Source organism: Colius striatus, chromosome 7 (genome assembly GCF_028858725.1).
Source record: "Colius striatus isolate bColStr4 chromosome 7, bColStr4.1.hap1, whole genome shotgun sequence".
NCBI lineage: Eukaryota > Metazoa > Chordata > Aves > Coliiformes > Coliidae > Colius > Colius striatus.
Genome location: NC_084765.1, coordinates 2033294 through 2056781, shown reverse-complemented (window position 1 = coordinate 2056781; position 23488 = coordinate 2033294). Strand labels below are relative to the sequence as shown.

The 23488-nt window shown below is 39.2% G+C and overlaps 1 protein-coding gene across 4 annotated transcripts in view; it reads left to right on the top strand.

Moving 5' to 3' along the window:
* CAPRIN1 (cell cycle associated protein 1) overlaps window positions 1–21927 on the top strand; it is a 30720-nt gene extending 8793 nt beyond the window's left edge. For 2 of the 4 annotated variants that reach the window (XM_061998979.1, XM_061998978.1), the window contains exons 3-19: window positions 234–296; window positions 2168–2254; window positions 4599–4837; window positions 4925–5007; window positions 6328–6465; window positions 7324–7376; window positions 7463–7549; window positions 12208–12363; window positions 13026–13134; window positions 13607–13668; window positions 15761–15871; window positions 16390–16539; window positions 16745–16895; window positions 17308–17502; window positions 18149–18249; window positions 19094–19157; window positions 19285–21927. In XM_061998979.1, the coding sequence (XP_061854963.1) occupies window positions 234–296; window positions 2168–2254; window positions 4599–4837; window positions 4925–5007; window positions 6328–6465; window positions 7324–7376; window positions 7463–7549; window positions 12208–12363; window positions 13026–13134; window positions 13607–13668; window positions 15761–15871; window positions 16390–16539; window positions 16745–16895; window positions 17308–17502; window positions 18149–18249; window positions 19094–19157; window positions 19285–19349 (1914 nt within the window). In that variant the 3' untranslated portion in view covers window positions 19350–21927. The remainder of the gene's footprint in view (window positions 1–233; window positions 297–2167; window positions 2255–4598; window positions 4838–4924; window positions 5008–6327; window positions 6466–7323; window positions 7377–7462; window positions 7550–12207; window positions 12364–13025; window positions 13135–13606; window positions 13669–15760; window positions 15872–16389; window positions 16540–16744; window positions 16896–17307; window positions 17503–18148; window positions 18250–19093; window positions 19158–19284) is intronic. The other 2 variants (XM_061998980.1, XM_061998981.1) reach the window with 2 other exon arrangements.
* Window positions 21928–23488: the final 1561 nt, after the last annotated feature.

Sequence of the window (23488 nt, the reverse complement as noted above, 5' to 3'; positions counted from 1 at the left end):
GTAGTAGCCAAATAAGATTGAAATGCTTGTCTCTTAGGGAAGTATTTACATTTTTTAAACCCAGAAAACAGTTTTTCTTAGGTACTGTTTCTACCTGACAGTTGCAAGCTTGTGTCATGTGTTACAGTCCATGTTTACTGTAATACTACGGTACCTAATTTCATTAGCACAAGTAGAAAAAGGCATTAACTTGATTTTTTGCTCTTAATAATAGCATTTTTCTTGCTTTTCAGAGCAAACTTGATGATTACCAGGAACGAATGAACAAGGGAGAACGTCTGAATCAAGATCAACTGGTAAAAAGGAAAAAAACCCAAACAACAAAGCAGCTGTCTATTGAATTGTTTTGTGATCTTGCTGGGGAAGGGATGCATCTTGCTTCCCCTTTCCTCTTGTTTCAAGCTAGATTCTTCTGAGCTCTGACTTGGCTTCAGTTTTTTATTGCCTAGAACATCTGTGTTTTTCTGTTGAACCCAAAACTGAAAGACTAGGTGGAAGAACATGTTGTAATGCTTTATGCCTGTTGAGGTTAGGTTGTCAATAAGCTGTGGTGAAAATCAGTATGTGTTAAAACCTTGAACTGTCGAAAGAACTAAGTGATGCCTTTGAGGTTGTCTGGACATCATCCTTTTCTTTGCAGAAAGTGTGCCTGGGGAGAACTTAAGGAGCTTAGTCACTTGGTAGTAGCTTGTAAATACTGTGCAGTCAAGTTAGAGATATAGCTTAGGCCAAAGGCTGTGAAAATAAGCTCCATCCATGTGTGTATCGCAACTTATCAGTGCAGCAGATGTGCTGCTGTAGATAAGTGCGACTTAGTGGATGTATGCTGCTTCTCTCCTTTTTGGGACTTGTTCTTAGAGTAGGTTATTGTAGAGACTGGCTAAACAGCAGTTCTCCAGTTGTAGTAAATATAAAGCAAGTATCAAATTAAATTCAGTTGTCTGATGCAAACATGCATATTGGTACTTGAACAGATGCTCAGTAATCAACAATGTTTTGCTGATTCTTAAGGCTGAAAAAAGTGGAGGAAAAAATGTACCCTGAAACTGTTGCAGCTGTTCACAATTAAAAGAATTAGCTGTTTCCCTTGGTCCACGTGGTCTTCTCATCTGTCTGAGCTTCAGTTTGTTTCTTCTGTACTAAGTAAAATATCACTGATCTGTGTATTTTCTATTTTTTAATGGCATATTGTGAAAATAAACCATAATAAGTTTTCTGTTTGATGAGCAAAGAAGATAACTGAAATTTCATATAGAGAAGGGAAGCTCATGATTTGAGTTTTAGGAAGACCACAGCTTGACTTGCACACTTCATAAAGATAAAATCTGGTTTGGTTGGAAGAATGCTGAAAGTATTTGTTACTTTCACGTCTTCTGCTTCTACAAGAATGCTGAATTTGGTAGATCACCTAGTGCATATTGGACACTGTATATTTGTCTAAGTTTCATAGCTGTAATGCAAATGGAAATTCTTCAGGAAAAAAAAGCAAATGCACTTTATTATCCTTGCTTTTCTAAGGAAGCAGAACCTTACCTACTCTTTGGCTCAGTTGTTCTTACCAAGAACATAGCCATTATTCATTTTGTCACAGCAGCAGTATAAATGTCTCAGCCTTTTTATTTGTTTCCCCTGATTTGATTCTTTGTCATTTCTCAGTACAGCAAAATGGGTTAAGGAGTTTGGGTTGCTTTGGTACAAATCAGGATATTAGATTTAAAAAACTAGGAAAGAATCCATATCACTGGAGAAGGGAACATTATGCTCTGTGTATTTTGGTTTTGTCCCTGTTGCAAGATAAAAATTATTAATTAGTTCTCAAAGCTTTATCTCTTGAGCAGTTTTGAATGACCAGATAATTCTTTTCCCCCCATTCCCCTGGCCTGCCAGTTTATTTTTGCCAGAAACTGGTTAAAACTGAATATTAAACTAGTATGTCGCTTATGTGAGCGTATGTATATGCTCTAAGAAACTGGAGAGAGACCCTAAAGAAATACGCAAGCCTTTTCAGTATTTTGGCCAGTGAAAAATCAAAATCTCACTCCACAGTCCTGTTCAGTGATGGTGTGTCTCCCCTAAGAACTCAAAATGTGGGGAATTGTTAGTTGGAAGTAGGTATTTGTTCTACTGGTGATGGTTTACTTTTGTGTGTTCTTTTTATTTCTTTAAGGATGCTGTGTCAAAATACCAGGAAGTGACAAATAATCTGGAATTCGCTAAAGAACTGCAGAGGAGTTTTATGGCTCTGAGTCAAGATGTAAGTAAAGAGCAAGGGGTGCAGTGCAAGCTGTCCAAACACTTTGACTTTAAACTCACTGATATTAGATGCATTTGTCATCTGTATTTCCAGAGGTGAAATGCTCATGATTTGTTGTATGTTTGGCTGTTTCCTTGTACTCTGTGCTCTGGTTTGTGTCAAGTTTTCTGAAGACTCTTCCTAAGAGATTTTTCTGATGGACTACGTAAAAGTATGGGAACAGAAATATGGTCATACTCTGAGAAAACATAACTATTGGAAACACTGAGATCATGAAACAGGGTTGTCTTGTAACATCATAGCCGGCCACTTACTGCCTGTAGTAACATGTTCTTCAAAGAAATCTCTATCAAGTGGCTGAGGGTTTTAGTTTCTTTTTATTACCACAGGGTATAAAGTCTCAGGAACTGTCAGTTCCTTTCTCAAGATTCTTGCTGTCTTCTTAATTGCAAATAGAGTGTGAAACTACCACATGAAACAAGATTAATATTGCTTTTGTAAAAGAGTGAGTTCACTGAATACTAGTAAAACAGGTAATCTTTGGGGCTGATGTTTCATCAAGAATGTAAAACAACAATGTGATCAAGAATAAGTCTGTAACTCTTAATAGGCAATTCCAGTTACATGAACAGTTCTGCATTATTTTTTGTGCCAAGATCTGCAAACAAAAAGACACTCTGTAGACCTTTGCACTATCACTGCAAGGAAGAATTAATTCTGAGGCAAACTGGAAGTGTAACCCGTTCTACAGGATGGGAAGGCTCTAAATGCAGTATTTCAGTGAATAGTTTGAGTTACAGAGAGAGCAGCAATGTTGATAGAATCCATTGTGTCTGGTCAACGAGTGTCTTTAGTTTCTGAGCAGATTGGGATAATTTGAAGGGCATCAGCATCCTCCTGTTACAAAGTGCTTTCTGCACTTAATGTGGCTGTAGATCTCCAAGCCATTTCTTTGCTTTTCTTGCATCAGAGTTCCATGTATATTTATGGAATGTTAGTAATGGTGAACTTTTCTTCTTTGGACAAGTTTGTCTTGAAATTTTTTTCCCTGGTCAGCTAACTGCTAAAAGAAGCAAGTGAATCCATGGGTGATCAGATGGTGCTCTGCTGTCACACTTGGTTGCAGTTTTTCCTGACTAAAGTTAGTTCTCACACAGCTGGTTTTAAGATATGTCTCAGATTTCAAACAAAGGCATGAAGGTGTTTCAGTGGGAGGAGGTTACCGTCACAGGTTACATTTTTTGGATGCTAGGTGCTTGGATTCAGAGAAAGAGTGGGAGAAATGTCCTGTAGGTTCTGACTGGTGATGCATTTAGACCAGCGTTCTGACAGCAGTTGCAGAAAGTGCTGTGCAGAGTACAAGGCTAATGATTACCTGTCACCATTCCCTTCCAGCACCTCTTGTGCTCAAACTGAGAATCTTAGAGAGTGGATGCATTCCTGTCACTTTTGTTGTCTGTGGACCTCATGTCCAAGAACTTGTTTAAATCCTTTTTGAAGTGGCTGATGCTGTCTACCTCCCCAGCTTTGCATGGCAAAACATTCCATGAGTTCTCTCCCGTAATGTGTAAGAAGCAGGATACTTGTGTTTTACTGTTTTAAGCCTCATAGTAGTTTTCAGCGAGTGCCTCCTACTGTTGTGGGACATGGTGAGTAACTTGCTGTGGTCACATTACCTTCTGGCCTTTGTGCTCTTGATGAAAAATCTTGATCACCCTTACTCCTCTGAATTGAAAAGTGTGTAACTTAGACTCTGCTCAAAAGGCAGCTGCTCTGTACACTTGATCACTTGAATTGCCCTTCTCTTTACCTTTTTTAATTGCTCTAAGACTTCCTTGAGTTCTGTAAAGTGGAAGTTGTAAATAGCCATTGTTTGAAAGGTACTTTATTTTGTACATTTTTGCCACTTTCATCTAGATCAAAGTCACTTGGTGTTTACAGAATAATTCATAAAGGAAGTAGACAATAGGAAGCTGGGCTTGTTTCAAATAGCACATTTTATATGTTGAGCTCTAGATGTGGTAACTGCAGTTACTTCACTGAAGTGCTTTTAAGTCATGTTGTGCAGACTTGAAGTAAGAATGTCATCAAGGTCAGATATGATCCAGGGTTTGTGGCACTGATTTTAAAGTTTGTCTTAATTTACAGTCTTTTCACTCTGCTTTAAAGATACTCTTCAGATGTCACGTGTGATTCTGCTATAACTTTAGATTGATAAGTGGTGGTTCAACGCCAACATCCACCTTCACTTCTCAATAGAAGACAGGTCAGATGTTGGGGGTCTTTTCCTGTGAGTTGATTACAGAATCCAAGTTCAAATGATGGAATATTTCATTTTAAACAGATCCAGAAAACAATAAAGAAGACAGCTCGCAGGGAGCAACTGATGAGAGAAGAGGCTGAGCAGAAGCGTTTAAAGACTGTGCTAGAGCTACAGTTCATCTTGGAAAAGCTGGGTGACGACGAAGTGCGCAACGACTTGAAACAAGGATCAAGTGGAGTACCAGTGCTGACAGAGGAGGAACTGACAATGCTGGATGAGTTTTACAAACTAGTTTACCCTGAACGAGACATGAACATGAGGTAGGCTTACAGTAAAGTATTTATGATGTGATTTGTGGTAATATAAAGACTTGATAAGAAGTGAACTCATATTACTGTCTTTTTAAGGTTGAACGAACAGTATGAGCAAGCATCTGTTCACCTGTGGGACTTACTGGAAGGAAAAGAAAAACCAATTTGTGGCACAACCTGTAAGTATAGTTCTCTGTATTAAGACAGGGCACTGAATTTGTGCTTGAGCTAAAGTACAATGTCTGATAAAAGTGAACTTTAGCAGTTCTATCTTTGTGAGCTTTTTAGAGTAGCTACTTTCATTTCCCTTTGGAGGTTTTTAGAGGTAGCAGCTTTTGTTTCAGACCTTAGCTGGACTGTAACAGAATAAATTATTGAAGTGTGGACTTTCTGTTTAGCTTCTCTTTTTTTACTGATGCAGCATTACTTGATGAGTTCCTGCTGTTTCAGCAGTATTCTGCTGCTGGTGGTGCTTAGTAGCAATTCTTTGTTTTCTGGAAATGTGTGTGTGAACAAGGAGCTTTGTCAGTAAGTGGCCTAAACTTGCATGGCATTGTTTAGTGTGATGTTCTGTTTCCCCTTGTCTCCTGCAAAAAAGCATCCTAGTTTTCCCCTGTTTTGATTGATTAACTCTGTAAATCAAGGTGTGACCATGCAGGTGGACTGCTTTCTTGCAGAAATGTAAATTCTCACAAATATGTAGCTTCTAATGTTTGCCTTTAAGAAAATGAGTTCTCTGGGCAGTTGTCTATTCCGATGCTGAATTTTTTGAGTCTCTTAATTGGAAATCAATAGGAAAGTTTTAGGGAAGATAAACCTTTATGGTAGGGTAATGTTGAGCTGTTGAAAGAAGGTTTTTGTGTTCTAGTCATAGAAGGTGAAATGATGGTATTGCAATTGTTACCTAACCTGTGGAACAATCCACAGTATCTTACAGTCTCCTGTGTCCTTGATAAGATCTTTCCTTGTTTGTGACAGTGCTTCACATATTTATGTTGTTGAAATGAAATCCAACAATACCTCAAAGGAAGAACTTTCATGAAAGTACTTGTCAATTTTCACTGACAGTAGTTTTGTAAGGGATTTTTTAATTACAAATACATGAGTTCCAGTTGAAGCTTCAGTAAATTTCTACAAATTGCCTAACTGAAAGACTTCAACAACTACAGGCTTCTTACATAGAAGAATAAAAGTATGGTAAATAAATTCATGACCTTTACCTCACCTTGAAGTGTTTCACAAATCTTCTGGGGAGTATTATGTGCTCTTAAGAGTCTCTTTGCCCTTCAGATTTTTCTAAATGGAAGTGGATTCTTCATACTGATTTATTTAATATGACTTAGTAGGACAGAAGAAGTTCTGTAACAGTCTGTGGACTGGCTTGGGACAGCAGCATCTTTGCAGCAAATGAGGAATGAAATTTATGTGAGATCTTTAGGAAGGAAAGAAAAGGTGATAAGGACTGAGTTACTGTTAACCTTTAACTTCCATTTTCCTAGATAAAGCACTGAAGGAGATTGTTGAACGTATTCTTCAAACTAGTTACTTCGATAGCACCCATAACCATCAGAATGGACTATGTGAGGAAGAGGAGACAGCACCCACACCTGCAGTAGAAGACACTGTAGCAGAAGCTGGTAAGAACATGAAGGTGCCATGTGACTGACATGTACGTTTGTTTGGCTCTTTAAATCAATCAGGATGATTAAATTGCAGATGCATTTTTCAGTAGTTCTCACCAGCTTAATAAAATCACCACTTCTTTTCCTTTTGAATACATAGAATCATAGAATGGTAGGGTTGGAAGGGACCTTTAGAGATCATCTAGTCCAACTCCCCTGCAGAAGCAGGGTCACCTAGATTGGGTCACATAGGAACATGTCCAGGCGGGTCTTGAAGTCCTCCAAGGAAGGAGACTCCACAACACCTCTGGGCAGCCTGTGCCACTGCTCATTGTGGAGAAAATAGAAAATTAGGGTAGCTGAACAACTCTTCATAGCAAGAAGTTAATGGGCTGCTTCTTTTTTCTTTTTCATTCAAAACTATGATGTTACTGCTAAGTATCTGTTAAGGTCCTGATGGTTTATTCTTCATTGTGAGATGAGTTTCTTTATCTACTTTCTTTATCTATACATAACTGTGCAAGTCAGTAATATTGAGGCTCTAATTTCAGATCTAATAAAAATCCCATCCCCTTGCAGATGCATGCCAAGGTGAATCCTTCCTTAATGTATGGCAAGCTTCTAATCTAGCTCTTAGTGCCACTCAGGAGTAAATGTATGTCTGTGCATTCTTATACCTAGCTGGACTTGCTGTGTGTTGACAGTCCAGAACACTGTTTTAGAGGAAACATTTTCAATAAATGACTAAGGCAAAAATGCATCAGACTGCTTCAGAATTCCACTTTGAGGGAGATTTTTTTCATCTTAGCTTTGTATCTCCTGGATCTGTTACATGGGAATTTTTTTCCACTAAGTGGTACGTTTCTCTTGCAGAACCTGATCCAGCAGAAGAATTTACTGAACCAACTGAAGTTGAATCAACTGAGGTATTATTCACTGGAAAGAATGTCATTTTGTATAGCTTTAATGCCACTTACTTTTACTTTCATACCCTTTCTTATTTTTATTTTAGTATGTAAACAGACAATTCATGGCAGAGACTCAGTTCAGCAGTAGTGAGAAGGAACAGGTAGATGAGTGGACAGTTGAAACGGTTGAGGTAAGATCTTGTGTACTGCAGGTAAAATTGCAATCCCTGTTTCCACTGACTCACAGTTCATGACAGGTTTTAGTATTGTACCCCTTCTCCCTCAATATATATTAAAAATTACATATATTTAAGTAGGCTTGGAATTTATTCTTCAATTACATATTTAGCTCAGGATTACCTGAAATAAAAACTATGCAGTCTGACCAAGTTTGCAGAGAACTCGCTTTTGTTCAGTAGCAGCTTGCTTGGGAAAATGGGACTTGAAAGTCTTAGGCTTAAAAAGACTTGGAAGATTTTGTTGAAGACTTTCCTTTCTTTTTTTTTTTCCCTTTTTAAGAAAACTTTGCTGCAAATGTAGAACTTAATTTCATCTCCAGAGCTGCTGACAGCATGGCATGGTTGTGCATTTCATTGAGCAGTGCCATGGAGAGGGAGCTGAAAATTAATATCTCTACTAATACCTACTCCAGATTGCATATGAATATAGTTTGATACTAAAATATGCTTGTATGTACGTCTCTGCTTTTGAGAACTGAAGTTCTTCAGGTATTTAATTTTGTTACTACTTTAGTTGAGTGGTTGTTCACTTTTGATGTTTGTGCTGTGTTGCTGTTGGGATCCATTCCCAGTGTTTCATTATGGTAGACTTTGTGTTCTTCACAAATAGAAAGGACAAGTCATGTGGAATCACTCACATGTTTAGCATGTTGGAACTTGGGTTGTGTTTGTCTGTTAGGAACAGGTATCAGCAGTGTCTTTTGGGTGCTAAAGACTCAGTATTTGATTCACTTAAGCCTTCTGCAGCAGCAGATTACAGGTGGCCAGTTTTTTAGACTCGCCTCTTGGTGTCTTCAGGTTCTTTTAAGTGTGGGAATGGAGTAAGTGTTCATCTCTTGGTGGTGAAAAAGAGAGCAAGCCATTTTGATCTTATTATCTAGTCTGCCTGATTTTACATTGTCTAGCTGAAATTCAGTGTTGAAGACCACTAAGAGATTTCATAATACTTAGGGTGCTCCTGGAACTAACTAGATAATTTGGCTATGTATACGAGTGATTTTTGTAAGATCTTGTAGTATCCCCTTTCCTTACTTGAGAAAACCTTTAAAATATAACTGCTATTGAATGTGATTTAAGAAATCTCTTCAAAAACTGAAGAAACTCTCCAAAGACACTGAAGTTGTGCTTCATTGGGGTATTGGGACACAATATTTTAAAGTTAACATTTGATTGGCTTCAATCTGTCTTGAATTACAACCAAATTACTTCTGTGTCTTTACCAAGTATCCAGAGTAGCTTAGAGGTTTGCTTCTCTCTAGTTCTTAAGCAGTATGGATGAAGACATGAGTGTCAGAAATGTCCTCATGATTGAATCATGTTGTGCTTCCCTCTGCTCTTGAACTGTAAGACTTAGGTTGGAAACTCAGACACTTCCTCATGGGAATAGTAATAATAACACAGGTAACTGTGTTAGTGTGGTCAAAGAACTCAGGTTGTAGTTTTGTAGTAGGCTGATGTCAGAAACTCTTAATTTTCCACACTCAACAAAATCTGGGTTGCTATCAGCTTTGTTTTCCTAGAACAATACAATACAAAGAGTAGATACTTGTGTTGTTATTTGGACTGTGTACAAATGGCCAATTTAAGAATATAGAGTTGAAGACTGCTTCTTCAGAGTTATGTGCTCAGATTTAACACAAAAAGGGGAAATTGAGCAAAACTGTCATTGCTAGGACTCTTGTAGTTCTTCCCTGGCACTGAAATCTCATGGGAATGCAACTGAACTGTCCTTAGGGAAGGTGATGATACACATGGCACTTCAGCCCAAGGTAGTTGTGGCATTATTGTATTTAGAGCTGTGAATGATAGATGTTGATTTTGGAAGCTGATAGTATGCTGAAAAGAGAACATTTTATGCAGAAGATTGCTGTGATGGCTCACGAAGAGGAAGGCTATCACAAACTCATCTCTCTCAGTAGCCCTCCAGTAGATGTGGTACATTCAAGATTTCTGTGGTGTGGGATGGTCTGTTTATAGTTTGAGAAGTGACAGTGTCTCAAAGTAACATTTCTGGCCTTCCATAAGTCTTAAGCTAAAGAATTTGCTTGTGAATTTTCAAAGTGTATTTGCATTTGGCTTTTATGATGGTTTAGCCATGGTGAAGATGTTCTTTATTAGTAATAGTTGTGGTGGTGGTTGTTGTGTACCTGAATCTGAATCTGCTTGTCTCTGTGTCTCAGATTATGGAACTTTGGTTGAATGGATGTGTGTGTATTTTGTGTAGAATTGGAAACTGTTCTTTGACTGCCAGAATACAAGTGCATTCTGGTTGGTTTGTGATCTCATTCTGGTTTTACCCCTCTTTCTTTCCCCCTTGTTTGCCTCTGTGGCTTTCCATTCCCTGTTCATTCCCCTCTGATCGTGTCTGGGCAGCTGTCTATGTGAGAAAGTGTCAGAAGGTGAGCATGCCATTTGAGGAGTCAAATACTGTCCTGCGGAGAGGTTCAGCTCTCCTAGAAGAGACATTTCACCTTACTCCTGAGCCCCCAAGGTGAATGGAGATGTGTTTTGAGTAACGCTTTGCTTTTTGAATAATGGCCCTTATATTTGAGTAGTCTCTGTACCTCTTTCATGCAGCAGAATGTTGGAGAGCTGTTAACTTCAGAACTCTCTATTGGCAACTTTAAAAACATGCAATTTTTTAGGAGTTTCATCCTAATATTATTATAATAGGTCCAAGTAACTGATGGTGATAAGAGGACTAAAGAAATGGGCCTTAAACTGTTTCTTTAGAAGCAGCACCATCTGAAGTTAATACTGTACTATCTGTGAAAAAGGAAAGCATTTGGTAACATTTTGTCTCTCTTCTTGATTATTCCATCACCTTGTTTTTTCTTGAAGTTACTGAATGGATATGGATGACTCAGACTTCACGAGTTGAGTGATAGCACCTAAATAACTGAGAACATTTTTAGTAATAATTCTGTAGGAGAAGAGTTGCTGCTGGTTTTACCTCTCAAGTTTCTACTTGTCAACTTGTTTTCTTAACTTGAATTTTCCAAGTCTCTAATGTGCAAGAGATCTGTACATTTCTAGATTATTTCTTTTCCTCTTTCTGGACTTAATTTGGAAACATAGTTTGAGGGAGTCTGTAATAAAGCAAAGCAGTTGTGCTTGTTTCCCAGCGTGGATAGCCTTAGGGTGTACCCAAATTCCTTCTCTCAGGATGGCTAATAGTGGAGATTTGGATATGGATGGAACCTTGAAGAGGAATATAGATTGTAGATGGGTTTTTTGTTTAAAGATTTCTTATATAGAAAATGTCTAGTGATTTGGTCAAAGGAAGAAGATTGGAGTTTGTGAGGTGACTGAATGTGCAGGATGTCACAGACAAGCAGTGTTTGTAAGTGAGTGAGGAGTGGGCATTCTGGAAGACGCTGTGGCTGTCTTTGGGAAGTTCATACAAAATATACAGGCTTTGAGGGTGGATAGCAGGAGCTCACGTTTAAAGTGCAGACCTGTGATTATAGAACTGGTCTAAAATAGGACTGTTTTTCATGGCTGCTGTATCAAAACCTGTCTTCTGCAGGTTTCTGATAAGTCAGATATTTTACATAACCGTTTTGAACTTACAGGTGCATGTGTGCCAACTTACACCCTATGCAACTGTAAGGTTAAGGCTTACTGCTTTATGAGGAAGATTGTTAATTAAAAGCTCATGAGAATAGGGAACTGATAGACAAGTTAGTGACAGTGATCTTTTAAAAAGACAGTTGCCATGAGTGGAAGTTGCAAATGGCACTCATGTTGTGGGAGTTGCCTAAAGAACAAAACTGGATAGGAACATGAAAGTGCTGCTTTGTGCAGCTCAGCTCTCCTTGTAACTCTGTTTTCAAGCCATTTGGTGGTAGATGTTCTTAGATGCTCATATTCAGCTTTGCTGGTTGCTCTGCTGTCTTTGACAAGGTGGGATTTGAAGCATGCTGCTGTTGGCCATACCTTTGTGCGCCGTATTGGAACGCGTCTGATAAATCCCAGCTTTCTTGCCCACTATGAGTTGTGCTTCTGCTTCTGGGCTTCTGGTCTCCCCCCACAGTGCTGTGTTGCAGATTTTGTCATGCAATGCCGCCTGCTGTTCTCTGAGACTCCAGTTAGCTAGGATAACACTTCAGCTTGGGTCTAGTTGTGGCTATGATGTGTCAAATTTTGAAGTCTTTAAGACAGACACAATAATTCTGACTCTAATGGCATTCTCCAAAAAGGCATGAGAAGATAATTTTCTCAATCTCTGCCTGTTTCTAAAACTTACTTTTCCCTTATTTTCTTACAATTTCCAAATGTTGATAAATTACTCTCAAACCCTGCTCTCAGAAGAAATCCCCAGTAATATTGAACACATTTTCTGGTGGTGCTGTTCTTGACGGGGATCAGAATGAATGGAAAGAAAGTAGACCATAGTCTGAACTTTATAATCCTGTGAAGTGCTCAGATCAGTAGCCAACCACCAGTATTGACATGACTGCAGGAGAATGTAGTATTTTTCAAGAGCCTTATAGCAACTGTATCCATAATGAGTTAGGCAATAGCTATAAATTGCAAGAGCTACTGAGTTACTTCCATGTGGTGTTATCTTAAGCTGAAATTTCAGTTGATTACTTGTTTCTTGTTAGGTTGTAAATTCGCTGCAGCAACAGACACAAGCTACATCTCCTCCAGTTCCTGAACCTCACACACTCACTACTGTGGCTCAAGCAGATCCTCTTGTTAGAAGACAGCGAGTACAGGACCTTATGGCACAGATGCAGGGCCCATATAACTTCATGCAGGTATGATGAACTCACCCTACTGTTAAGCTAGAAGCAAAGAAACAAAAAGAGCAACTGCTTCCTGCAGTTAATTGAAGATACAGAGAAGGCAGAAAGTTGTGCATTGCTGGGTGCTGTAATCAGTTTAAATGAGACCATCTGTAAAATACCCCTTCTACAAGCTAGTTGTGTTACAAAAAGTACAGCATGTGAAGAAAATCCTTTTTGGCTTGCTTCTTGAAGGCTTTTAAGCTCTAAAGTAAGAAGAACTAGAAAAGCATTGGAAGGTAATAACATACATCAGAAAAACCTTCTCCTCCTCCACAAGGAAAGAGTAGGCACCTTGGTAACGAGACATACACTTCTTATGTTCCTTTTTTTGCTACTTCCTACAAAGTGTTTAGGATAAAGAACAGTTTGTCTCCTATTCTGTCTGGCTATTGAAATCTCCCTCTGATGATCTTTTTGCCACAAGCTCTGATTTGTAGCTGTGAACTGAATTTTTATTGTCATAAATACATTTTTGCATTTTGAATGTCGGAGGTAATTTAAATGTATGGTAAAAGTAGCACTTGTGTAATTGTGGGTTAAGCTGCCTCTGTTTATGACCTGGTCATTTCAATATTATGAATGTTAAATAAATACAGTACATTGGGTTTTGATGGTATAATCTTTTTCCCTAGGACTCTATGCTGGAATTTGAGAACCAAACACTTGATCCTGCCATTGTATCTGCACAGCCCATGAATCCAGCACAGAATTTGGACATGCCACAAATGGTTTGCCCTCCAGGTTTGTAATGGTAAATCCTAAACATAAATATTGGGGAAGTCTGCAAGTCATCTATTAGAAATACTTTAGTTGCTGCCACATAGTAAAAAGAGTCATCACAAGTAATAATACAGTACTGAAGTGTGTTTTTCTCAGACATGTGATTGTGCTTTTGAAGGATCCTATTTGTAGACTCCTAATTGCCACTTGCTTCTAGGCTTTGCTTGGAAACGTGGAACACTTAGATTTTCTTGAAATGGGCAAAATACAGCTTTGCTTACTCTTTCATAAACTGCTGGGTTAATTTGGACAACTGGAAAAAAAGAAACTTTCCATGCTAATTGGTATTTTGAGTCGAGCTTTGCCATGCTAAAGGGATATAATCATCTTTAGGATGATCAGCTCTCAAATAAATGAATTAGATAAGATGATCATGCTCTTCTCTAAAACATTTTAATTGTGCTATATAATAAGTGCCATTATTTTACTCCAGTTCATGCTGAGTCAAGACTTGCCCAGCCTAATCCAGTTCCTGTGCAACCAGAAGCTACACAGGTAAAATGTTTAGTACATTGTATTTTGGGTTTTAAATGGATTTTAGGCTTTAACCAGTGTTATAATGAGCTTTGATTCCTGAGTCTATGAGAAGCTCAAAGAAACAGCTGAAGCTGTGCTTTGGGGAAATTGGTTATCCATCATCTCTTCAGCATTGTTGCTACAAGCATTACTCTATACAGTATTTATGCTATGCAGACATGGCATATTTTGTGTAGTGGAGTCTTACCAGGCATTGTCCTCTCTGCAGAACTGTCAAGGTCAAGGCTAAGTATGAGTTAATTGAGGAAACAGCATTTCTAATTAAAGGCCTCTTAAACTGCTGGGCACAAGCACAGAAGCAGTTGCAGTTTGCATTGTTCATTTTGCTAGTCCAACCTGGACTTCTCAGCAGTTACAAGTTGAATCTGGTGCTCACCTCAGTCTTCAAATTCGGTGTATGGATGTGATTTTTCACTTCATGTTGACTTCCATGTGTTAAGCTGCCATTGCCTAGAATCTGTATTGCACGTGACAGTGAATTTTAAGTGGTTTTTTTCCATGACTGAGAGGAAGGGCTTGCTTTGGAATGCTGCTCTGTGTAGTCCTACTCTAACAGAGCATTTCAACTTGAGGTTTCTCTGTGCATTCTGTTCAACATGGCCTGCTAATTTGACATGTCAATCTGTGCCTAGTTGTGTTCTCTTGTTAATCCGTGTGTAAGAATATTTTCAGATAGAAGCAATTTGTCCTTTATTTGCTTGTTTGCAATAGATATGCCAAAAGCAGAATAACTTGGTTAAAGGGCAGTCTGTATCTATTCAAGCTGGCATCAGACCACAAATAGATTTAATAGATGAACTATGTAGCTTGTGGTTTGTTTTCTGTGCCTTTTTCCTTTAAGTGTTAGTCCCAGTTACTTGGATAGTATTTTAATCCCAGAGTTACAGAGCAGTGAGAATGAGTTTAAATGTTGTTTTCAGCTGTGTTTTCCCCAAATACCTGTTGTAAGTAGGATCTCTTAAACTTGTTTCTGCAACATCTTAAGTGATGTACTCACCATTTTGTTAAAATGAGTCGGTTTCTTACCAAATTACCTAATGATTAAAGAACTTCATTTTTGTACTAAACCTGTGGCGTCCCTGAAGGACTGTTCTGGTCTCAAGTAATTCATCTGATCCCTGTAGCCATTTGAAAACAAAAAGAGAAATCTGGATAGATTGTGTATCTCAGAGGAATAGTGTAAATTTCTTGCTTTATCTTGTCCAGATTAGATCTACAGGTTTTAAGTCGTTTGGATAGCAACAGGAATGTGGGTTTTTAGCTCTGTAGCTACTTGCTGAAGTGCTGGTACTCCCAGCAGTTCTGTTGTTTTCAAAGTGCAGAATAACTTTCTTGGCAGAGTTCTCTCTCCACTAGCTTCTATTTTACTGTGAAGTGATCTCTCTGCCTTACTCCAGTGCCTTTTTTTTCCTCAGTTTTCCTTACCTCAATGAGTGCTGACAATGCTTCTCTTGAGGATCTTGAAAGCAGTGGCTAAATTATCCCTTTCATTTTGAATGTTCAACGAGGTGATATGAACACACCCATCAGTCTTTATCAGCTCTTCTTTAAGTACCCAGTAGCCTTAAAGGCAAAGTCATCTCCCTTGCTGGCCAGGGCTTTTACTGGACTCTGTAGGGGAGCAGAGGCTGTAAAGTGAGCAAAAGGCAAAGCAGCACTTCTCTATTTCTGTATGAGCTTGGAGTTCCCTCATGTAAACTCTCTCATGTGTATTTTTCCCTGTCTGCCTTTCCCAGCTTTATTGTTCTGGTGGTTGAGGTTGCATAAGGAAATGAGAAGGATGTTCTTCAGTAAAAGCAAATAGATGTCCAGCTGATTCAGAAATACACACAACACAATCTGGCAGGGTTGGGTGTTACGGCAGGTTAGAATATGTGTCAAGATGAGGTGATTAAACCTCTAATTGTTAAAAAGTAAGTAATGGTTGTAAAGATTTGATGGAATACATACTTGTCCTAGAGTACCATTCATTCCAGAGTTCTCTGAGGTTTTATAAAACTGTGTGGGAGCATCAGCTGACTTTTGGGGGCTTTGGGGTTTATTTTGTCAGGTTCCCTTGGTTTCTTCTACAAGTGAGGGATATACAGCCTCCCAACCCATGTATCAGCCTTCTCACACAACAGAGCAACGGCCACAGAAAGAATCAATTGACCAGATTCAGGCAAGTCAGATTTCACAGGGGTGGGAAGGACTCTGCTTGCAGGTGTGATCAAATGTTAGTCTGTGTTCCTTACTAAACAAAGTTTTGCAGTTTCTAGTTACCTATTTCTAGGGCTGCTTCAGTTCCTTTTCATTTCAAAATGGTGAGCCTGTCTGTGACCAGTAAGACTCCCAATTTACAAGTTATCTGTTCAGTTAGAGGTAACATGCCAACATCAGCATCTGAGCATCAGGCTTAGGAAGTAATACTTGTTTGTCTACATTGGCTAGCAGTTAGCCCACAAACTTCTTCATTTCCCTCTCCACTTTTCTTTTCTAGTCGTTTCAAGTTAATAAGGGAGGAGGCTCCTAGGTTTTTCCTCTCCCATTATGCTGCTATGAATGAGGCTGTTCAGCTGGAGTAGAAAATAGTCATTTGTGGAGGTGAACCTGAGGTGTTGTCACTTGGTTTTAAGGTGGTGTTTTTTTTCTTGATATTCTTCAAAAACTGCTAAAACGTTGGTTGTTTTAATTCTTTAGGCTTCAATGTCACTGAATGCAGACCAGACCCCATCCTCATCATCTCTTCCCACTGCATCCCAGCCACAGGTGTTCCAGGCTGGATCTAGCAAGCCTTTGCATAGCAGCGGAATCAACGTTAATGCAGCCCCATTCCAATCCATGCAAACAGTAAGTAGTAAATCAACATGGCATCCCTGTAGTTTGATAGCCATTCCTCTTGTTGTTCTACACACACTGGAGTCAGTCAAGTCATTACATAAGCTGTTCTTTGGTTGTTCACGTCTCTGACTTGCACAATTCCTTACGTGGAGTGGGGAAGATTTGTTAAAAATGAATTGGACCAGAGAGTTGTCTTTTTTTTCTAATATTATAGGTATTCAACATGAATGCACCTGTTCCTCCTGTTAATGAGCCAGAAACCCTTAAGCAGCAAAATCAGTACCAAGCCAGTTACAACCAGAGTTTCTCCAATCAGCCTCACCCAGTAGAACAATCAGATCTTCAGCAAGAACAACTCCAGACAGGTAAACTTACCTCAGCAAAAACTAAAATGGCAGTACCCTCAGTAGAGCAGATGAAGTTTGTGCTACTTGAGATGATACTTTAAAAAGCCAATCATAAGCTAGAACGGAGGGCACGGGAAAATTGTACCTGCATTAGGAATACTTGTTGCTGACATTGTGCTAGAGACTTGTTGACACTGACTTAAATCTACTCTGTACCATTTGTGGGTTGTTTTAATGCTGTGGGATATCTGACTATTAAACTTGATACCTAATTGTGCAGATGATTTCTCTTGGAATGTCTTGAGCATTTATTGATGCGTTCAGAGGTATTTCAGGGCTTTAAAAGTTGAGTTTGAAGGGAGTGTACAGGGAAACATAAATAACCACAGATATTTACACTTTATTTTCTCCCCTCTCAATTGCAATATAGTGGTTGGTACTTACCATGGTTCCCCAGACCAGACTCATCAAGTGGCCAGTAACCACCAGCAACCTCCCCAGCAGAACACTGGATTTCCACGGAACAGTCAGCCTTACTACAACAGCCGAGGAGTGTCTCGTGGGGGATCACGCGGCGCTCGTGGCTTAATGAACGGTTACAGGGGACCTGCAAATGGATTTAGAGGTAAAGAGCTTTCTCAAACACTCTCATTTGACTTTTACTTACTCCTTTCTGGAAACACTTGTCATCAAATGTTAAACTGACCTGCTGTTGTTTTTATACTGTAGTAGTGTTTCTGTTACTTAAACTGGTAGCAGAAGTTCTGTCTTGTTTGCTTTAGCAACTGAAACTTTAGGTATGTTAGAGTTCTGTGTTTCATATTGAGAATAGGCTGGGAAATGTAGAATTACAAGAACGAAAATGTCCAAAAATCATTACTCTGGTGAAATTAACAGGAGCAGAGGAATGATACTGTAGTTCTGGAGAAATAGGAGAACTTTGATGATTCCTGGAGATTGTTATATGTGGCTGTCAGTGTTATGAAGATCTGCATGGTAGAATGAGAGACAGTTCTCCTCTCATGTTTGGGCTCAGTCTGATGGCTACACTCCTGTCTGCTTTTCCCATCTCTTCCTCTCACATGGCTGGAGAGCAGAGGACAAATGTGTATCCTTAAATTACAACTGATAGTGGGTAGAATGCAGCAGTCACTACTAAAGTGTTTTTTTATCTCAGATTTTGGTTAAATGCTGTTACTGCTTTACTTTATATGGTAGCATAAAGCAATGGCTATCATTTCCAAGTGAAAGACTTGTCCCTTGTTCCTTAGGAGGATACGATGGCTACCGTCCTTCCTTTTCCAACACTCCAAACAGTGGTTACACGCAGCCTCAGTTCAATGCTCCTCGGGACTACTCAAACTACCAGCGGGTAAGATGCTGCTGTGTTGTGATAGTTTAGAAGTAGAAGAAGAAAATACCTGTCAACAAAGGCATTCAAACAAATCTGTGCATTAAAACCTTTTTGAGGACTTTTTTCATTGCTAATGAAGACAAGAAAATTCAATACTGAACAGACAGAAATAGCGGAGTATTAAATGGCTGGTAATTACTGGGAAGCATGTTCTGTTGGGGTGATTGATTTCTAAAGGAGTTCATTTAGTAGCTAGGCCAAGGTGGAGTGTGTTATAAAGAACTTCTTCTTAAATACAATTATTTGAACAGCTTTGTCAGAGAGAAACTCAAATCCATTAAAGTTAACTTTCCAAACTTTTTGGAGTTGCCTGTCTTCTGCAGTGCTGATATGTTGCTCTAAAGTTAGTATAGAATTTTGTTGCTTGGAAGGAAGTTTGCTCAGAGCTTATAGACTGACTGGACAAAGCCTGACTTACCTCCTAGCACTTACTTAGAAGAAGTGAGATAAGAGACTGTCATCCTGCCATTAGAATGTCGTTTCGTTTACTGTCTGGTCCTTCAGCAAAGTTACCGGTTTGATCTCCCTGTAGTCTGAGAAACTTGAACTCTAAATACATTTATCAACATTTCCTATTTATATTGAACAACATATCCTAGATCTTTCTCATATCCTTTCTCCTAGAGAGAAAACCTGTCATTGTATGTTCTATTATACCTGCTGGGGACTAGTAGGAGTGTTTTTCTAAGGTTAAATTAAACTCGTGCTATATGCTGAGGTCACAGGTGTCAGTGCATATTGTTCTAAAAGCTCATTTTTAAACAGGTTTTGTATCATAAATTCTTTCATTTCTTTGCTTCAGGATGGATACCAACAGAATTTCAAACGTGGCTCTGGACAGAGTGGACCTCGGGGAGCTCCTAGAGGTAATGCCAGAGCAGTGGATAATTGGGGATTCTTACCCAGTTTAGACCAGAGCTTTTAGGATTTGTGTTTTTTCTTAAATACCCTGATTTCATGCATAATTCAAGACCCTTTTAATCTGTTTTCTAGGTCGTGGAGGGCCCCCAAGACCAAACAGAGGAATGCCTCAAATGAATGCTCAGCAAGTGAATTAAGTTACATTAAACGCCAAAAACCACACTGGCCAGTGTACTATACATGTTACCAGAAGAGTTACTATCTATTTGTTCTCCCTTACAGGAAGTTTGTTGTAAAGGGACTATTTTCATTACCCATAATGACAGGACTACAGTTGCCAGCTTTATATTACCTGGATATTGAAAGGAACGAAAACGTTTACTCTGCATGTTCTGTCCTAAGCATCATCTTGAGCCTTGCACATGAGATTCAGATTTCTTCACCCTTGCTAAGAGTAAAGCAAAAAAAAAGGCAATTTTCAGGGTGATCCAATCTCCATGGTTAACTGAAGTGGCAGGAAAAAGCAAAGACTCACTTCTGACGTTTCAAAGCGATGTAACACATTTGGATAAAACCTGCAAATTCGTAAAGAATTCACTGTGGTGGCAGTTGACAAAACTCCACATTCCCACGAAAGGATGGAAAAGGTGAAGTGTGGCTTGGCACAGCAACTGCATTTCAGCTTTTTCTTATTCAATTGAAGCACTGAAAAGTTTAAAAACAAAAGATGTGTAGCGATGCATATTTCCCTAAATAGACAAATAGGCTTCCAGCCAGTTTTGGTAGAGAAGCAGCACCCTTAGCTGCAGCACTCCTCAGCAGCAGGGCCCTGTCCTGTGGCTAAGGGTTTAAGATGCTTGCATAACTGCTAATGTAATTGTGTCATTATTTTCTTTACTTTTTACAAAGCAAAACCAAACAAAAGCTTGGATTTGACACCTCAGCCAAATTTTGCAACAAAGGGGAGACGGAATCCGGATGGCCACTGTATATTTGATGTGAAGCATTTAGGTATCTCTTTGAAACACTTCTAAAGTTTCTTGGATAGCAATGACTTTTGTAAGGATTGGTATTCTCTTATCATTCCTTATGACTTGCACATTGTCTGTCACTAATACTTGACCTTGCTGTATTATCACCTAAATAACTGATGCCGGTACTGGTCACATGTCCTTTTGTCTTTCCTGCAGCCTTGAAGGTTTTAAGAAATCTCAAATGCCCGCTGCTGCTGCCCTTTTAATTGCTATCTTTTGAAAAGCACCAGTCTGTGTTTGAATTGATTTCCCCTTTGAAGGGAAATGACAGCCAGCAGTTACAGTTCTAATGGTATAAGCAAGAAAAATAAAACATGTTTCTAAAAATGGTATCCTGGAACACTGGTTTTCAACGACTGAGACAAACTTAATGTGATGGGGTTGACATTTCATAAGGTTTGGGTTTGTGGCTTGGTTATTTTGCCCTTGCTAGACACTCTTTTTTCCTGACTAGAAGTAAACCCTCCTGTTTTCTCCGATTTTATTCCACTAGCTGTGACTTCTGGGAAACTTCTTTCCATGGACTTTTCTTTTTCATCAAGGCAGCAATGTATAAAAGAAACAGCATAAGACTAGGAGCTGGAAAATACCAAGTCTTACTCAAGTTTTAATTACATACTTGTGGGATACTCTTTGCAAAATCACTTGTGCCTACCTTTTGCGCACATGCACTCTCTCTGCAGCGGGGAGAATATATTGATAGCTGCCTCCATAGAGGTGTTGGTAGTTCTGTTGGATTCTATAGCACATGCAAGAATAACAGTGCTATATATATGTTAAGTATTGCTCATCAAATAATTCCTACCTGTGGAAAGGTGAAATTTAAGGAACAGCTACGTGTTGTTTAGCTGTTATGTACAAAACTGAAGGTCGTTTTTTCGCTCAGAGGCTCATTTCTACTTTGTACCACAACTGAACTTTCAGAACTTGTAGTCAGGTGTTTTGACTTCGTTGTGAAATAATCTGAAACTCCTAAGAAAGAAGTGGTAATCATCACTTTTCCATGTTCTGTGTGAAGAGCACAAATGAGAAATGTTTGTACTGAGAGAAGTGATAAGCTCGTGAAGATGTTACGCACCGGACATCTTGAACCGATGCTGATGGCTGGAAGCAGCAGGTTTAGTCAAGGCCTAGAAACATTCCAGTATAACAATATCAACTGCAGTCCCGTGAGAAGTTGTTGTTGTGTGTCTTTGGTTTTTTAGGAAGCTATTACTGAGATAATAGTCCCAACTGTTTTTTTTTAACTGGAAAAAAATAAAAAGACAAACCTTTCAATGTTGAACTGATGTAGGAAAACAGTGAATTCATTTGAGTTTAATATCTTACCCTTTTTTTTGTGCATCAGGTTGGTAGAACACAAGCTGGGTTTTTTTCCATTGCACACCAAATGCTTCTTAAACAGCTAATTGTAGTTTGACAGTTAAACTTGCAGCATCCTGAATGAAAGACCTCTGGATGGATGGGAACGTTCCACTTCAGGAATGGTTTGGGTTTCTTTTTCAACTTATAATTTTATTAATAAAACATTGGGTAGTTGAGAGGCCTCTTAATTGAGGTGCAACTTTGTAAGCCTTTTCATGTATGAAAATGGTCTTTAGAGTAGCTGCTCTGCTGTAATGCTGATAGAGGGAGATGTGTTATAACCGTCAAATGAGTACGTGAGATGTGTTAAGTCTGGGAATTTGCACTGACTCCTTTAATCTCAATACCTGCATCTAATAAACAGTATGCTGAAAAATTGGCTTGAGTCACACTATGGCACATAGATCCACTACCTGGTTTTCTGACCTGTTTAGGGGAGCTTTTAAGTATCTTTACTCAACAGCTTAGCTCTAAATCTGTCTTGCACCCAAATCACAAGCACTCCTAGATAGGTTTTCTTTTGAAAAATACCATCCTTTGAAGAAAGGCCATTGAATTATCATACTGAGGCAAAAGAGTGACAGTTCTGGGCTGGGTCTGTTGCAGAGCCCTCCATGGAGGCCGAGGGGTGAGCTGCATTTATAGGTGCTGCTGTAGGGTAACTGGGGCCTGATGCCTGTGGCTGGGAATGCTGAACGAGCATCACAAAGTGCTGCTTCTGAGCCTGTGTGTCAGCGCCTCAGGTGCTTCTTTTTTTTGGTGGTTTTACTTGATTATTCTGTGAATCTGTCTCAGCATAACAGACCAGTTATGACTCTTACCTTGTATCTACAGCTGCTGTGAGGACATGGGGATTTTTGTTCAGGTGAGGGCTTCATTAGCTAATATTTCCAGGCTGTGATAACATACAGCGGTATGTGTTTGAGAACAGACTTCTAGCTGCAGAGTCTGATTTCCTCTTGGCTGTTAAGACAAGGATTCTTGAGTTGGGAACTCATAAGTCACTTGAGTTTCCAGATGTTTCTACCTAATGTTATTGTGTCTGGGAAATTTGGACCCTTCCTAGATGTCCTTCAGCTGAGATACTTAACTCTGCAATCATGAGCTACAGTCTCAAACCTAAGGTCAACGTTACTCTGTGTGTTACTTCTGTGTTCTCCCTGTATGCAGGCTATCTTGAACATTTTCAATAGGAGTTCTGGATTTTGCTGAGAAGAGACTTCTAGACTTCACTCAACCCCAGTTTTCTCTCCAAGATGCTGCCTTCTGTGTATAGCAATCTCTAAAACACCATAATCCAGAGTACTTGGAAGAGTAATGTTGACTTCTTGTTAATAGCCAGCTAAGGTAATCTGCTGGGATTTATAACTTTGTGACCTTTAAAAATGTATCTTCTCAAACTGTCCTGCCAATCTTATGTTAGGCAGATGCTTTGATTGGATTACAGGCTACTTTCATACGTGTCTGGAGAATAGGTGAAGCTTCCTTCTTTCCCACAAATGAGTGCTTCAGAGAGAGAAAAGCTGCTGAAAAGACTGTCAGACAAGTACTTAAACCTCCCATGATGAAAAGCAAAGAGGGCAAAACCTTTGTGGTCCAGCAGAATAAGACAGAAAACCAGTTTGTCAGAAAAATCTTGGTCTTTTTATTTGGGTTTCTTTTTTATTTTACAGCTGGAGTTGAGGTTTGCAACTCTCTGAAGTATATCTCCTAGGCTCTTAAGTCTCTGCAGTTGTTTTTGCAGTATTCTCCCTGCATCAAGTATGGATGGGACTAGAAAGAGGTTAGATTGAGGGGGACCCCAACAAAGTTTTGCAGATGAGGTGAGTAGATGTTGCTTCATCACTGAGTGACCTTAGAATCAGCAAGCAGGAAATGGTCCTGAAGAAGAAAAACTTCCCTTTTGGACTTTAAACCTGAATAGTCATGGTTACTGT